General features: G+C 31.3%; 1 protein-coding gene and 1 long non-coding RNA gene across 2 annotated transcripts; one reads left to right on the top strand and one right to left on the bottom strand.

The window, feature by feature from the left end:
• Positions 1–1,171: 1,171 nt before the first annotated feature.
• On the top strand, positions 1,172–1,687 carry LOC133681421 (uncharacterized). Its single transcript, XM_062104466.1, has one exon. It carries the CDS (start codon positions 1,172–1,174, stop codon positions 1,685–1,687), a length of 516 nt encoding a protein of 171 aa, XP_061960450.1.
• Positions 1,688–3,274: 1,587 nt separating this feature from the next.
• Positions 3,275–6,837, bottom strand: LOC133703535 (uncharacterized). The gene is made up of 3 exons (XR_009843904.1): positions 6,434–6,837; positions 5,081–5,141; positions 3,275–3,395 (listed from the first exon to the last, which is right to left on the bottom strand). It is a non-coding gene; the product is annotated as an uncharacterized LOC133703535 (long non-coding RNA).
• Between the last annotated feature and the right edge of the window lie 6,227 nt (positions 6,838–13,064).

Genomic DNA, 13,064 nt, shown 5'->3' with positions numbered 1-13,064 from the left:
TTTAAATCTGGTTTTGTTTTTTATGTCTACTACCAGCTGATAGTGCTGCTGCTGGATTATTTGCTTACTGGAAACAATGTGATGCTTTGAAATTTTATTTATATGTTGTTCTTCATGGTCTGATATGTTTACTATGCACATTGATGTTGTTTCTTTTTGAGCAACTGTAGATTTCTTTACTGTACGTGTGTTTATTGTAATCGTAATGAGTGCCCTGTTAGCATGTTGTGTAGGATTACTTTTATTTCTACTTGTGCAGTCAAAATCAGAATTTTTAGTTTCCTTTTGTGTGTTTGCATGCTGCGAAAGAAAGCTGGGTTACTTTGAATGTAGAAATAGATTCTGTTCTGTTTGTTTTTTTCCCTATGTTCTTAACTTCCAAACAACATGATGACAATGAAGTGTTGCTTGATAATTCAAATATTATATCATGGCTGAAACTGAGTTTTATGAACAGTTGAAAATTAATGGGTTTAAATTAGTTTTCATTACAAATTAACGGGAACATTCTCATTCAAATACATACATGGTTAATGTTTGTTGCTAACCACACAACTTTTATAAATGCTGAACATTGAGTGTTTTATTATTGTTTTAGTCCACGGTTTATGTATGTGCCACAAGTAATTAATATCATTGATTGATTTCAAACTTTTGTTAAATGTTTTAAAAGATATCATGGAAGTCTTAAATCTTTTGATAAGGCTGCTTGGACAAAGGAAATGTTGCATATATTTTGTGATATATGCATTAAGGCAATTGATATGGGAATGAGACCTAATACTCATTTCGATAAAACAGGGTGAAAATTTCTTATAACATCATTCAAAGAACAAACTGGCCATGCATTCACTAAAACACAATTGAAAAACAAATGGGATGGATGCAAAAAGGATTGGAGGATATGGAATAAGCTGGTTTCTGAAACTGGTATTGGTTAGAATAATGAATTAGGCACAATTTCAACTAGCGATGAGTGGTGTAAACAAAAAATTCATATACATTCCTTGTCATCCTAACAATTTCTTTTATTATTGTCAAATTCCAACACCAAAATTTTACTAGTCTTGATCCTTCATTACTTGATTTAATTTATATGCAGGAAATTAGAGGAGCCAAAAAATTCAGACATGTCGGTATTAAGCCGTCTTTGAAGAATAAATTTGACCGAATGTATTCCAACATTGTCACAACTGGAGCGTTTGCATGGGCTCCTTCATCGGGTGTACCTGCTAACAGTGATGTTGATCCTGGTACAAGCAATGCCAACATTGCTCATGATGGTTTGGAAGAGGGTAGCGGTGATTTAGAGGAAGATGTGATTCCAGATTTCCAGACTGACATGGCTCGAATGGTTGGAGGGATAAATATGTCTAGCAACAGCAACACAAAAAGCGGTGGCAAAAGAAAAGAACATGATCATTATAATGTGCGAGGTAGAAAGAAGAAAACATCTGGAATTCAGTTGCTGTCAAGGTGCAATCAACTACTTGAGAGTATATTGACTAAGAGTGATTCCACGTCTGTTAATTTGGATCGCAAAGGCTGTAGTATTCGCGAGGTGATGGTTGAGCTACACTCAATTCCTGGAGTTTCAATTGAAGATGAGTTCCACGACTTTGCGACAGAGTACTTGAGTTTAAGAAGGAAAAGAGAAATGTGGGCTAGTATAGGTGATAAGGAGTAGAAGTTGAGATGGATGCAATGAATGTATGCACGCACTAAACGTGCTTAGCTAACATGGTATTATTATATTTTCATAACCGTTAATCAATTAACTATTCACTTGCTTAATGTATTTATACAAATTTATTTTATTGTTGCAGAATAATGGGATACCGGTTATAAAAAAGAGTTTTTTCCAATTGTCGAAGTTTATCCGAGTCATTGTATTTTTCCACATTTATTCGTGTTGAGACATATGGGCATTTCCATTTGCGGTAGTTTGTTTACTGTTGTATTTATATTAAACTGCTTTTCGGGAGCTAATATACTTGTATGAGGATATTGTTGGTTTTTAATGTTGTATTTTATCAATGAATTAAAACTGTCACTTCTGTTGTTATTAATGTTAAATGGTTGACCATTGGATTGAGTGTTTTTGGTAATTTTCCTTCATTGTGTTGTTCCCTGAAGGTCTTGAATATTGAGTGTTGCTGTTAAAATGTATGTTCTATTATAATATACCATGTGCAGCCTTATTTGTTTTCTTTTATGTTATGAGTTGATGGGGAGCTGTTGCCTTGTGTGTCTAGCTGTAATTGTAATAAACCATGTGCAACTACTGTGTGAAATATTGGTGTGTTTTCTTTTCTGCTGTAAGGGGATGGGAGCTGCAGCCTTGTGTGTGAAGCTATATTCATTGATATACCATGTGCAGCTACTGTGTGAACATTTGTTTGTTTTCCTTTTCTGTTGTGAGTTGATGGGTGTGCATGGTGATAAGAAAGCTGCAAGTAATTGAGATACCATGTGTAGCTACCGTGTGCTTGTGCAGTGTGATAAGGAGCATTTGTTTTTTTTTCTACGTGAGAATTGATGGAAGCTGATGCCTTGTTTGTTAATGCTATTCATTGCTGTTAACATGATTGTTTCAGCTATTGTGTGCAAGTAAATTTTGAATATTGTCTCAGCTACTATGTGCATGGGAGCCAGTGCATGAAATATATGTGTATGTGCTACTGTAAATGCTGTTTGAGCTGCTGGATTTGTCACCGATTATTGGAATACATGCTGCTCTCTTTGGTGCATTGCTGTTGGAGTTCATATATATAAATTATATTTATTTTGTGAGGTGTCAATTGAATCTCCAATTACAGTTCTTGGAATACAATATTTATTGCTTTTTAGATGATTTCTGTACATGTTGGTGTGCGCTGTCATGGTGATAAGAAAAGAAAAAAAAGTGAGCCAAGGAATCTTGAATAATAGTGTAACAACCCCGATTTTTCTACATTCTTTTTCGCGATATATTGGAAATTTTCAAGTAATTTTTTTTTTGATACACAAGTTCCACCAAAATTTCTATCAAAATTTCGGCAGAGTCTCCCCTATACTGGTAGGTCCCAAGTTATCGACATATACCCTGTTTACACTTCTAATATCTCACATCTCATAACTCAAAATCCAACCCAATCATCCTGGGTCTCAACCCAACTCATTATCATCAACACAACACATCTTATTCAATAACATCATATAATATAGTTCAAATGAAAGATTCAATTTCAACTATAAATATGCATGGTCAAATAGGTACTAAGAGTTTAAACCATTAGAGTAAAGACATACATTCAAATTTACGGATTAATAGTACATCTCAAGTTTTATAATTTACATAGTCAAAAGCAAAAGATATCTAAACTAGCATTACCCTTGATGCGACCCTGATGGACCTGAAAATAGAAATTAACATGTACACATAAATATAAAAGATAGTAACAAGCAATAACAATGGCAGACAATAATCTCTATGAAATTTCTTTTGATATATAAAATTAGACATAAACCTCTTTTACAACATATATTTTTCATCTATTACCAATATCCATCTAATATCCTATGTCATTTGCCAAGAATAATTCCATCTTGGAAATTTCAACACAACTCAACGGTTTGCGAACACCATCTCTTTATAAATCAATTCTCACTTGATACCAAGATATTCCTCTCTTGGTATTATTAGCTTATCTCATTCTTTTGGAATAACTAATCAATATTTTCCCTTTTCTGAATCTATTGCTAGAAGGTAATCGCTGAAACTAATAAATCTCATTAGTATTATTAGTCTTCTAAAATTGGGCTAGACTAATCAATTTAAGAAATACCGGCACCGATGAAACTTCATCGATACCATTAGCAATCCAAACCTGGATGGCTAATCAATGCCATTTGATTCTTCCATTCGTACCGAACCCCTTTTTATTTTTTTTATTAACATCATATGCATTGTAACCATGGTTACCAAGTATCATTTGCACACAATCTTAGTTATCGACACTACGGTCACTAAGCATTCTTCACATAACCTTGGTCACCCTCATCACAATGCCAAGTATCAATTTATGCCCTTAGCCACCACCATTATGGTGTTAAATATCATTGTAATGTATCCTTAGCCACCAACACTATGGTAACCAATTATCTATCAATTCCCCTCCAATCTCCAAGTCATTGTGTTTACCCAATAACCACATTAATTAATTTACTCAATATGTTAGTCATATATTAATTATTTTACTCATGACATTTAGAATTTACTATTCCTAACTTCAATCAATTAATTCACATAATCTTTTCAAAACTTAACTATCCGGCTAACTCATCTCGATTGCCAGTAATTCTGGTAATTTCATATAATTACCCACACTTTTGGTTAACCTTCCTTGGTTACCAATACATCTAGTAATTCCATACGAATTACTCAGCTCTCAGCTAACTTCTTTTGTTAGTCAATCAATCCTGTAATTCCATACGAATTACCCCATATCCAGTTAACTTTCTTGTTAACCAATAAACCTGGTAATTCTCTGAATTGTCCAAGAAATCTGGCTAACCCATCTTGGTTGCCAAAGTTAATCCGGAATTCCATACGTATTACCTAGCATTCGGCTAACCTCTTTTGTTAGCCAATCAATCCGGTAATTTCATACGAATTACCCATCATCCAACTAACCTCTTTTGTTAGCCAATCAATCCGGTAATTCCATATGAATTACCCAACATCCAGCTAACCTCTTTTGTTAGCCAATCAATCCGGTAATTCCATACGAATTACCCCATATCCAGTTAACTTCCTTGTTAACTAATAAACCCGGTAATTCTATTAATTACCCAAGAAATCTAGCTAACACATCTTGGTTGCCACAATCAATCCGGTAATTCCATACGAATTACCCAGCACCCGGCTAACCTCTTTTGTTAGCCAAATAATTTCAGTAATTTCTCTTAAATTACTAATAATTCTCATTTGTAATAATCACTCAACTTATTCATTTGTTTCATTCTTTTAACATCAATTAAACACACAACACAAATATTTAAGAAAAATTAATAATTACAAAATAAGGTGATGAATCACCTATCTAGAATAGGTGCACGTGTTGCCACTCCATGCAATTATCCAGTCCCCACAGCTTTCCCTGTACCACCAGGAATTCAATTTTTATCAACAATACAACCAACATCACATCTTCATTTAATTGTCATTCAACTAGTATTCTCAAACTAATCACAAGGAATTTTCTTTAAGATCTCAAACTCTTACTCATTTTAATGTTTATATTCATTCTTATAATTTTGTTATTAAAACCATCACTCAACAGCAATTCCAAGCAACGATTAAAAATTGTCTAATTCCGATCAATTAAGCTTAACTAACACAGAACACTATCTAGTGTCTTAATCATAACTAAAGTTGTAAAACTCAGTTTTGGGCGTGATTTATCTCTATGAAAGGCTAAACATAGAGATACAAGTTTTATGAAGAAACCAACTCCAAATTATTTTGTTTTAAGGCTCAAAATCAACAATCACAATAGCCCCTTCTTTATAGCTAAAATTTTGGACAAAAAGGATTTTCATTCCTTGGAAATCCTTTTCAACTTCCAACTTATTTTCATGCAAAAGCAACATCATCCAAGGTCATTTGGCATCATTAACTCACAAATTCAAACCAATTCTAAAGCAAAACATTCAAACAATTTCCCTACCTTTACAATATAGCAAGATTAGACCAAAATAAGGAAACTCATTCCTTTTGAGATTTCTCCTATTATTATTATTATTATTAATACAACAAAATGATGAACTATTCATTTTCTTTCGCTTTCTCCTCGTGCGATTAAACATATGCGGCAAACCTTAACAATTAATATTCTCAGATCATTATCACAACAATAATTTCACCCTACTAATTGGGATCCATGACAACCTTCATTAACTAACCATTTGCTAAAAAACACTCATGACTTGCTTTAAATATGTTTTATTTTCCAAATTTCTTTCATTTTAATTTCTTCATGGTTCCACCCCATTTATATCCACACAACCAACAAGTTAGCTTTCTATTCAATCAACATGTTCATATAGCAATGTTCCTTACTATTCTTACACAATAATCATTCTTCCCTTCATATAAAGAATACACAATTAATCTACAATAATACTAATAACAAGAACATAGTTTACCATTACATCTTCCATAAAACCTACACCCACACAATTCTAATTTCATCAAAACATGTATTTAATCAAGCTTACTACATTTTGCCAAAACTAGCAATAGATTCAAAAGAAAATAAGTCATCAACCTCTGATTATTGTTTCAAACCCAACCGTCAGACTACATATCATAGAGTTGTGCATAATATATCTCAAATTCATAATGATCCAACGGTTAAATCTCTCTAGATCTGAAGAAAACCGAGCTTACCTGAAAATGGACGAGCTACTGTTCAACATGCACGAAAACTTACCGGAGAAATATTTTCCGATCTTCACCGTCCAGAATGAAGGTCACATCGAGGTTCACCACATATCCAAAACTGAGCATGATCCAACGGTGTAAGAGAGATAAATTGGCCGGCGACCAAACTGCCCTGCAGGTGCATTTCCTTTTTGTTTTCCAGGAAATTCCAGATGATGATTTCTGTCAAGCGGATTGTGTTCCTTCCAATCGCTCCTGTCAGTTAGTAGAGGAGTGTAATGAGAACAACATATCCAAAACTCAGCATGATCCAATGGTGGATTCCAGAGATATGGCCACCGGAGCATTATTGGTTTTCTCCAAAATCTGCAGCTCTCTCCCCTTATCCGCTTTTCTCTATTTTTTTTCTTTTCTTTTCTTTTTTCTTTTTAAACTGGTGGCCTCTTTGCAGTTTTATAGGCACCTTTTTTTCATAATTACAATTTTGTCCCTCTTTCATGCTTTTATGTATTTCATTTTATTTTTCATGTAAACTATCTGGTTTATTTCTGTTTAAATCGCTAGTCTTTACCAAAATTCGATTGGGATGAGATATTTAACCAAGGTAGAAAAACATATTAATAGACTTCATACAAAATTTTATCCCGATCCGACGATTTGATTGAGAGCTCTGTTTCCTAATGTAAAATTGGTCAGTTCATAACTTTTCATAAACAATCTAGATTTTTCTTGTTCAATCTTCACCAAAAAAATCATATCAATTATCATTCTAAACCTTTAAGGTCGTTTAATTATTTTGGAATGTATTCATTTTAGGATTTCCACATTTATTTATTTATCGGGCTTATTATCGTTTCAAAATAACATCATTGATTTTTAAGCGGTGCTTGCACCTTCAGTCCTACCCTTTTCATTGTACTATCCTTTATTATAATGTATTCTTTATTACCTCACTTATTTTCTAAAAATATTTTGTCATTTTTCTCATTATTTCATCCATCAAAACACGTTATCAGTTTCTCTGTCCTTATGAATTCTAAACTAAAATTCATTTTATGAAGGTCATCTCTTCCATTATATATCATTATTTATCTATTATTTTTAATCTTGGTTTCCATCACTCATTGAAATATTACCACTTTCAGTCTTACATTTATATGAGGGTTTACATATTTACATATTTAAATTATAAATTTTTAGGGGTTTCACAAATAAAATAAGAACAAAAGGTGAAAAAATACATGTCAGAATATATTAGCTGTAAAATTAACATTATATGTTACTTTTACAGTCTATACATGTGATAATGTACTTCTATTGAAAGCTGAATAAAATTACTTGTAAAAAAGACGTAAAAAGCAGTGAGTTTTTTTTTCTATATAAAGAGGATTGTTTGTAAGCCAACTTTCAAAGAACTTTTTTGCTTCATAACAAACATCTTAAACCTCAACTGCATTTCATACAAGCAAGTGGAACACTGTTTTTGTTGGCTTTACAGGTATGAAAAAACTTATGTTGCACCAACTATTTGATAATTCTTTTTTATTGAATGATATTTAATTATTTAAATATTTTTATTAACAACATAATTTTTGTTTTGTTTTCATGTAATTGAAGTTATGGATGATTCATGGTTTAATGACATATTTAATGGGGATTTTGATGGCAATTATGATAATGTAATGAACCGCATTGTAGACCACATTAATTATCCTAGTTGTGAAGGTAGTGGTGCCTCATTTTGTGGTGCTGGAGATGACAGTGATGGAAACGACGCCAATGATAATAACGATGACAGTGATGATGACGATAAATTTATTTTAATGAGGCATTTTGATATGAAAAAATTAATTATATGCATAGCTGGAGCTATAAACATGTGTTATATTAATTATATGTATAAAGAACCATGTATGGTTTCGTATAATACAGGGATACATTGGTTGGCAGAGGTTTTAAAAGATCATTGGAAACGAAGTGTTAACATGTTTAGGATGGACGCAACCACTTTGTTGAGTCTGTGCACTAAATTAAAAACGCACCATGGCTTAAAACAGTCAAGAAGAATTAGCGTTATTGAAAAGGTGGCAATGTTTCTATTTACAATAGCAGTTGGGGCGTCAAATAGACAAGTGCAGGAACGCTTTCAGCATTCAGGTGAAATTATTAATAGATGTTTTAAAGAAGTGCTTAAATCATTACGTTTGTTTGTTGTGGAAGTCATAAAACCAGTAGATCCACAATTTACGAGCACATCAAGAGAAATTGCTATGAATCCAAGATTTATGCCACATTTCAAGGTAATATGAATTTTTGTTTAATTAAGTAGTTTAATTAAGTTGTTCAAATGAGTATTAAATATGTTATAAATTTTTATGAGTACTTAATGTTTTTTTGGCATGTAGAATTGTGTCGGTGCAATTGATGGAACACATGTTCGTGCCTGCATACCATCTGAAAATCAAATTCCATTTATTGAAAGAAAGGTGTACCAACACAAAAATGTCATGGCCACTTGTAGTTTCAACATGCAATTCATGTTCGTGTGGGCAGGATGGGAAGACAACGCACACGATATGCGTATTTTTCTTGAGGCTATTGACAATAGCAATATCAAATTTTCAAAACCTCCAGAAGGTTGTGATTTTGACTAAATTGAAGATTTGGTAATTGAAGGAATATAATTTTTTTTTCTTAAGTTCTGTTATTAATTACCATGTTGTTATTATTTGCAGGAAAATACAATTTGGTTGATGATGGATATCCAAACGAGTTTGGGTATTTAGGTCCCTACAAAGGCAAGAGATATCACTTCCAAGAATTTAGGCGGCGTGGACAACCAAGTGGTCGGAAAAAAGTGGTTAATCATGCACACTCATCACTACGTAACGTGATCGAATGTTCTTTTGGGGTGTGGAAACAGAGGTGGAAAATTTTGCAAAACATGCCTGCTTATCCATACAAAACACAAGTTGAGATTGTAGTTGCATCAATGGCACTACATAACTATATCAGAAGAAGATCACAAGATGATGCAGTTTTTTCTGAGTATGATCGCAACCCCAATTTAATTCCAGATGACTTTTTACCTGATATTGTTCAGGTTACGACCGTTCAAGGCTCACAAAGGCCTTCACGTATGGATTTTGAACACGATGGAATTGCAAATAGTTTGATGGAACAATAAAGGAGTACATTAATGTATAAAGATATTTCATTTTGTTATGTAATCATAATTACAAAACACCTATGTTTTGGAATTATATATATGTGTCTATATATGTCCTTTTAATTAATTCAAATCAAATATAAAACACAAACCATATTAACCAAACAAAAGAAACTATTTTTTTAATCACAATTTAAACCACAATTTTACCAAACACAAAACTACTTTTTTTCTACCACAGTTTTTTAACCAAACACAAGAAACTGCTTTTTTAAAATCACAACTTCAACCACAATTTTAACCAAACACCAATTTTTTTTGAAATCAACCTCACAAAAAGTACTTTTTATTAAACTGTTTTTTTTCAAACCACAACAACAAAAGCTACCACAATACCAAACACGCTCTAAGTATATATCCAAATTTGCACAAGATATTGAAGCACAATCCTAACACACGTTTACTAAACATAATAGAATTTATGCATCAACAAAACTACAATAGAATAATTACTTGTTGAAGAATTTATCATGTTGAGAAATTGTTGTTGTCAAGAATCTCACTTGGTACAAATAAGATGATTGCAATAAGCCTTTCAATACTCCAACATCACCTTATTTAGATACACTTCTAAATAAGATCCACGAAACTAAGAAAATTTACTCAATTACCTCTCTATACAGATTAAACCTAAGCAAAGCCTAAAATAGAGCCAAAACCACTAAAACCTAAGATGAGAAAGAGTTGTAAAATCTATGAAAACTTATGCCAAAACATTATTCCTCCAGTAACTCTTTTAAAGTGTGTTTTGAAATTAAAACTGATATGGAATTAATTATGATAATTACAAGAATAAATTTTCTCCACTATCATCTTTGATTAACTGTCATAAAACTAGAATTAAACCTGACAGTTTTGGCTTTAAATCTGATGTTTTTGAGCTAAAAACCTATCTAGGTTTGAAGAAAGTATTTTGAAATAAATTTATCATACCTTTTATTCATAAGATGGATAAAACAATAGACTGAAAAAAATAATTCTTTATGGACAAAACGTTATAAATACAAACCCAAGATCAGAATAGATTAGAAAAATATAATATTTTATAGCCTAAAAAAATGTTTTATAGTAAATCTAAACCCAAGCTTGGCCTCAAGCTCGAGACCTAACAAAAGTCCAAGCTAAGTTACATGCGTGTGTGTGGCTTAAGTCTAAAACCTATTTTACTTAGGTTCTTTCCTTTCTAGATACTTGAGGTGTCTTTTGGAATAAATTTGAACTTCTCACATTTCCACTTTATAAACAACCAGAAAAGCTTGTTTTGTTTTGTTTTTTTTTTTTTTTGAGGTGCCTATTTACCATGGTTTTAATCAAATTTTTAATTCTCCCCTACATGAATAGAAATTGTTTAACCAATATAAAAGACTCAAAGATCCATACAGATATATTGATTTGGTGGATCACATATCAGGACAAGTAGCTTTTATCTTTGAATATTTTTAGTAAAATACTATTGGATTTATTTGGCTAAATAGAAAACATGATCTCTTGAACTATTTTAGCCTTTTGTATAAACTAAGACAATAATATTCATATAATTATCTACTTAGAGATTTTTTTTTGTTCTTACTTTTGTATTCATTTTGACCATAAACAATTCTTGAATTCATTAGTGCTTCAAAGAATTCAGCCTTTTTTAAAACAAAAATAAAATAAAAATTTGACCACATTTCTCACTCATATAGGTAATTTTTCATTAAGAATATTTTTCTATAATTCACTTGGAATACTAAGATATGAAAATTATTAAGCACAATTCACCATTTATCATGCTACATCTAACACCTTTTTTTCATCATAAAAATAAGTAGGAAATATTAATTTAATTTTCTAGTGCTATTAAGAATGTTATACGAGTTAATTTTCTTTTTGAAGCTAGATCTTAGGATTTCTAGTCAACAAGGTATGATTACCATCATTACACTATTTAATCTTTAAAGGCTTTAATCCTATTATTTTCGATGAATCATACACGAGCTCTTTCATATGTAGATTAAAGCTTTTGAATATAATGGGATTAAAGCTTTTGATTAGTAGATTTGCAATATTTTTCTTTGACTTTATATGGTTAATGGAAATAATACTATTTAAAAGCAAATATTTAATGATATTATATTTATGATGTATATGTCTATAATCACCATTATACATACTACTTTGTGCCATTTCAATTATAGATTGGTTATCGTGATGAACATAAATTGTTGGCATTGGTTTTGACCAACATAGAATATTCTTTAAGAAACTCTAAAGTCACCCAGCTTCCTTTCCAGCTTTATCAAAACCAATAAATTATTATTTCATTGTGGATCTTGTGATATATGTTTCATTAGAGGATTTTCATTAGAGGATTTTCATGACATTGCTACTCCACCAAATATGAAACATATTCACTAGTGGATTTTGAATGCTTAATGTCAGATATCCAATTAGCATCACTATACCTCTCTCGTACCAGTGGGTAACTAGTATAATGTAACCTATAATCCAAAGGTTTATGTTAAAATTTGAATACTCTATTTATTGCTTTTCAATGATCCATACTTGAATTAACAATAAATCTACTAAGTTTGTTAACTAAGTATGCAATATTTGGTCTCATGCAGTTCATGATGTACATCAAACTCCTAATTATTCAAGAATATCTCAATTGATATTACCTTTATTTTTGAACATATGAACACTTATGTCTATTGGTTTTTTACTATGTTATTGTCACCTTTGGAAGATTAATCAAAAGTTTTTTTAACATAATAAGATTAGGACAATACCAATTCATAAGATGCCTTAGATTTTTTATACTTAATATAAAAATTGCAACACCTAAGTCTTTCTTATCAAACTTATTAGTTAATATTTTCTTTGAATATTTGATCATGTAATCATTGTTGTCTAAAACAAGCATATTGTTTACATAGAGATATACAATGACATAATTTTTATTTGTGTTTTTTCACATGAACATATTTATCATTGATTTTGAACTCATTTGAGATTATAATATTGCCAAATTTTTTATATCATTGTTTAGGTGTTTGTTTCAAACCATATAATGGTTTAAAAAGCTTACAAACTTTCTTTCTCTAGTCCATTAACAACAAACCCCTCAAGTTGTTTCATGTAAAGCTCTTCATCAAGGTTACCATTTAAGAAAGATGTACATACATCCATTTAATGTATTTTAAGCTTGTTAATAACTGTGATATCTATTAACATTCGCATGGAAGTTATTCTTGATACAAATGAATATGTGTCAAAATAGTCCAGATCTTTTTGTTGTTTGAATCCTTTAATGACAAGTCTTATTTTGTATTTATCAATAGTTCCATCAGCTTTTATCTTCATTTTGAAGATCTATTTATGTTCTAATAATTTACTTATGTATGGAAGATTAACTAGATCTCATAT

The sequence above is a fragment of the Populus nigra genome, chromosome 1 (assembly GCF_951802175.1).
Source record: "Populus nigra chromosome 1, ddPopNigr1.1, whole genome shotgun sequence".
Lineage (NCBI taxonomy): Eukaryota > Viridiplantae > Streptophyta > Magnoliopsida > Malpighiales > Salicaceae > Populus > Populus nigra.
The sequence above is the reverse complement of the archived record's forward strand: the minus strand, read 5'-3'. Positions and strand labels throughout refer to the sequence as shown.